Source organism: Echinops telfairi, unplaced genomic scaffold (assembly GCF_000313985.2).
Source record: "Echinops telfairi isolate 266 unplaced genomic scaffold, ASM31398v2 ScPeMD7_1713;HRSCAF=2227, whole genome shotgun sequence".
In the NCBI taxonomy this organism is placed as follows: Eukaryota; Metazoa; Chordata; class Mammalia; order Afrosoricida; family Tenrecidae; genus Echinops; species Echinops telfairi.
In genome coordinates, this window is record NW_022105611.1 from 21,669,089 (window position 1) to 21,673,584 (window position 4,496).

General features: G+C 57.9%; 2 protein-coding genes across 9 annotated transcripts in view; one reads left to right on the forward strand and one right to left on the reverse strand.

Moving 5' to 3' along the window:
• NUMA1 (nuclear mitotic apparatus protein 1) overlaps positions 1 to 1,338 on the forward strand; it is a 57,786-nt gene extending 56,448 nt beyond the window's left edge. For all 8 annotated transcript variants that reach the window (XM_045293159.1, XM_045293162.1, XM_045293161.1 and 5 more), the window contains 4 exons: positions 3 to 179; positions 323 to 439; positions 550 to 738; positions 1,011 to 1,338. In XM_045293159.1, the coding sequence (XP_045149094.1) occupies positions 3 to 179; positions 323 to 439; positions 550 to 738; positions 1,011 to 1,022 (495 nt within the window). In that variant the 3' untranslated portion in view covers positions 1,023 to 1,338. The remainder of the gene's footprint in view (positions 1 to 2; positions 180 to 322; positions 440 to 549; positions 739 to 1,010) is intronic.
• A 337-nt stretch (positions 1,339 to 1,675) lies between these two features.
• Positions 1,676 to 4,490, reverse strand: LOC101640290 (interleukin 18 binding protein). The gene is made up of 5 exons (XM_004708910.2): positions 3,413 to 4,490; positions 2,987 to 3,175; positions 2,472 to 2,595; positions 2,245 to 2,392; positions 1,676 to 2,075 (listed from the first exon to the last, which is right to left on the reverse strand). The coding sequence occupies exons 1-5, from the start codon at positions 3,435 to 3,437 to the stop codon at positions 1,950 to 1,952; spliced, it is 612 nt and encodes a 203-aa protein (XP_004708967.2). The 5' UTR covers positions 3,438 to 4,490; the 3' UTR covers positions 1,676 to 1,949.
• Between the last annotated feature and the right edge of the window lie 6 nt (positions 4,491 to 4,496).

Below are 4,496 nucleotides of genomic sequence, written 5' to 3' on the forward strand. Positions count from 1 at the left end.
AGCCTTCCTTGGGCCTGGCCACAATCACAGATGAGGAGCTGAAAACTGGCGACCCCCAGGAGACCCTGCGCCGGGCCAGCATGCAGCCAACCCAAATCGCTGAGGCCACTGGTATTACCACCCGGCAGCAGCGCAAACGGGTCTCTTCAGAATCCCACCAGGGCCCCGGAACCCCGGAGGTGGGTGATTTGGGCATCCTGATGGCAGGGATGGGTACTCTTGGGACATCTCTGGCCCAGGGAGACATTGGGGGCCAACATGCTCAAAGCTCTGATGGCCACGAGAACTGATTTGGGTGATCTAATAATTCTCTTTCCTGTAGTCTAAGAAGGCCACCAGCTGTTTCCCACGCCCCATAACTCCCCGGGACCGCCACGAAGGGCGCAAACAGAGCACTACCAAGGCTCCGGAGAAAGTCGCACCAGCTGTTGTCAAACAGGTCAGTGTGGGAGGATGGTGGCAGGCCCTCAAGGACCTTGCTGGTCTGTCTGCTGGCTGACCTGGAAAGGCAGCGCCAGGTGTCCACATCTGATGACCTCTCCCTCACAGGCTGACCGGCGCCAGTCCATGGCCTTCGCCATCCTTAACACACCCAAGAAACTTGGGAACAGCCTTCTGCGGCGGGGGGCTTCCAAGAAAGCCCCATCTAAGGCTTCCCCCAACACCCGCGGTGGGACCCGCCGCTCTCCTCGCATCGCCACCACGGCCACCGCCACCGGCCCTCGATCCAGGGGCAAGGTGAAGGCTGGGGGTGGGGTGGGTACCTCATAAGAGCCCCTGTGAATGGGTGTCACCTCCAGTCTGCCCCACTAGGATCAAGCTAGTTGGGGGAGTGGGGAATAGAAGATGTCCCAATGAGAACACCCATCCGGCAACTGGTGAACTAAAAAGACGTAGCAGGGCCTTCCCAAGGACTGTGTCCTCGTCACGAGTGAGTATACGGGGCCAGACAAGGCTGGTGCTGGAGAGCAGCACGTGCTCATCTGGCCCTGTAACTCTGTCTCTTTCAGGCAAAGCACTGAAAGGCCAGTACCAGTGAGCGGTCCCACCTGTGTCCCTGATCCTGCCCTCTCTGGTCCTTCTCCTCCCACTGTCCCTCTCAGTGCCTTCGCTCAGCTCCCAGGCCAGGTGGCCGAACCACAAAAGACAGTGATGCTTCCGTTGTCCCGTGCCTCGGGTGGGGTGGGGTGGGGTGGCTGCCTTCAGGGTAGCTCACCTCCCAACATCCCCAGACTTGGCTGGGGTGGGATTTGGAGTGATGGGAAGGTTTTTAAGGGCCAGGGATGGATCTTTTCTAAATGTTATTACTTGTAAATAAAGTCTATTTTTTGCCCGTAAGTACCTGAACTCGGGAAAACCAGGCTGCCCCCTGACTCTTCCACACCTGCTTAGCTTTCCTATCTCCCCGGGGTTTTCCCACACTGGACCATTTGGGGAATTCTACAGGCCTTTCTCTGCTGGTAACCAAGAGGTTAGCAACTCCTGTCAATCCCGCAGGCTCTCTGGCCAGAATCAACTAGACGGGTTATGTTCCCCAAAGTGGAAGTAGCCTACGTGAGCAGATGGCTCTGCTGAGGAGTGAGGGTAATAACTGCGGTGACAAAGACACGCTGGCTTGGATTCATCCTTCTCTCTCCCCTTAGTGGAAATACAGATAAAACAGTCACCACAGCTGTTGCCAGAGCTAGGATAGTAGACTTCATTGCTCACTGTTGATGGGCGAAGAGGGCATACATGAGCAAAAGAGCAGTAGGAGCTGTCTGCCAATGAGGATGAGTGCTGGACTGGAATGGAGGCAGACTCCCTGGATACCAGACAAAGGCCCTGCAAGGTCTCTGAGTAGCCGAGCAGTGTGACCAGAGGCATCGGGAGCATACCACGTAGGCCTACGGAAAGAATGGCAGGTAGATGGACAAGTGCAGAGCAGGGGTGCGGCTGGGGGAAGTTGGCTATGATGTGATGTCAGTTGCCTGGCAGGTGGAACCCAGGTGCTGGCCACAGCTGCTCTCCTGCTGCTGGGACAGTGTGGACGCCTGGCCTGGCGAGGTGGGCGGCTGGGTGGTTTTCAGCCCTATCTGGAGAAGTGAAGGCAGACAAGGCAAGGGTCAGGGCTCAGGGGTGTCTTCCCCTACCCCACTCCTGTTACTATTAGGGTCCACCTCAGGTTTAGGGTTTTGGCAAATGGTGTTAGCCATACGATCCCCACAGAAGCAGAGCTGTTCTGGCCCTGGGAACCTCCCTCACCCAGAGCTGAGCCAGGAGGAGGTGCCGCTGGGCAAGCTGGGCGGGGTCCAGGAGAACACAGGAGAAATTGGTGCTGCGCAGGGCAGGGGTCAGCTGGTCCAGCACCAAGGACCTCTGCAGCCAGGTGCTGCTGCCGCTGCTCACTCGACTAGGAGGGGGAAGGAAGGGTGGTGAGGCTCCGAGAGGACTGCCCTCCCCTCCTGCTGGCCTCGCTGCTGGCCCCTCACCTGGTGTTGCCTTCCCACAGCCGGCCCGGAACGTGCTCGATGAAGGAGCCGTTGCCCAGCCAGTAGAGGAGGTTGAAGTGGGAGAAGTGGCTGCAGCCGGTACAGGATAAGTTCAGCCTTCCATCTACGGCACATGGCAGCTGCTAGCTTTTCTGTAGAGCATGCCCTCCCCTCCGTCCCACCTCCTCTCCAGAGCCAGGGACCTGGGAGTGTCACCATGCCCTGCTCCTTGGAGGCGGGAAAGTCTGCTAAAGGGCCTGAGGAAATGAGACAGCCTGGACTCTTCTCAGCATTTCCTCAGGCTGCCCTCTTCTGGTGCCCACCCTCTGTGAGCCGAGCCAGGCCCTGCGACCATAACTGCTCGACTGGTTTCTGAGCCTCCACGCATGCTGCCACGGAGAACTGGGAGTGCTCCTGTGGGCCCACAGTGGCAAGTGCGGGGCTGGGAGAGCAATCCCACCTGGAGCCCTCTGCCCACTGTGCCCTCGGGGCTGCTGGCACTAACAGCTCCTTACTCAGTGGGACTTCCACCTCTGGCCAGGTCACCTCCAGTGCTGGGCACCGCTTAGCTGTCGGGGGCCTGGAGGTGGCGGCAACCTCTGTGGTCCCAGCCGAGGCAATAGCAGCCGTGCTGCTCGGTGTGACTCCGTCTGGGAGATGGAGGATGTGCGCACACAGGAGAAGGACCCACATTGGGCCGGGGTCTGGGAAAGGGGAGCCACAGGTCAGCAGCTGGCCGAGTGCCTGGGTAAGCAAGCATAGAACCACAGCCCAGAGCACCCCGGGATCAGCTCTGATAGAAGGGCCCTGCCCCCCCCCCTCCCCCGCAGCACCCAGACAGACTGAGCAATAGAAGCTGGTTAGAGCTCCCCGGGAGGCCAAGGCAAGGACCCCGCCGGACAGCACCACTCCCCCGGCCCCCTCCCACCGGTAGGCCCCACCTGGTGTCCCGTGTCTCCGGGACATGGTTTGTATATCAGGTACAGCTGCGCCTGGCTCTCTGACAACTTCCCCTTTTCTCTGGGCAGCGTGGAGATTGAAGAATAAAAGACCCCTGTCTTCCAAGGGTGCATCCGTGGGGCCCGTCCTTCCTGTGTGCTCCACGGTCCCTCCCTGGGTCTGAAGTTTTCAGTTGGTGCACGATCAGGCCCTGCTGCCCACTGAGATCTCTGCAAGGCCAGGCCTCTGGCACCGGCTGGCGCTCTTCCAGCAGTTACCAACCAGGATGGCTTACCCTCTTTAGTGCCCCGCTGCCCCAGCCGGGCTCTTCCTCTCCTGGGCACAACTGTCTAGAGCAGGGGTCCACAGACTTTTGAGACAGTAGAGCCAATCCTGTCCTTCACAACAATTTAAAAGTTACTCAAGAGCCACAAATACAATTTTATAAACAAACGAAATCACTGTTGCCTGAATAGTAGCCTTTACAAATTTTACAACTACAATTTTATAAACAAATGAAATCACTGTTGCCTGAATAGTAGCCTTTACAAATTTCCATTTTACTTCAGGGCCACGTGCACGTAGCAGAAGAGCCGCATAGTTCTTGAGCTGCAGTTTGCTGGCCCCTGGCCTAGACCAATTGAATTCCTTATAAGGATGGAGAAACTGAGGCCCAGTGGGGCCAAGGGCTGCACTAGTCTCAACTGCTTTCCACAGCTCCTATGGCAGACAAGCACTGCTCACTGAGCAGAGCCGGTTCTGGGAAGGGCAGTGTACCCGCTGAGATGCTGGGAAAAGGCTGGCCTCTTTCACTTTCATTTTCAGGGACTGCACCACCCTGTGCCCACAGCAGCCTGGCATCTTAACTTGCAGACCCCACTACTTTCCTGATGGTGTCAGATTGAGACTGTTTGTTCATCAACCCGCCACGGCCCTCCACCTGTCCCGACCACCCCACGTGAACTAGATTCAAGTCCCTTACAGCTAACCCTTCCATCCTGGCCAAGGACTCTGGTGCTACCTTCAGAGCGGCCGTCTGCTTCCTCCTCAAGCACAGCAGCCTTCAAAGGACAACAGATTCCAGCC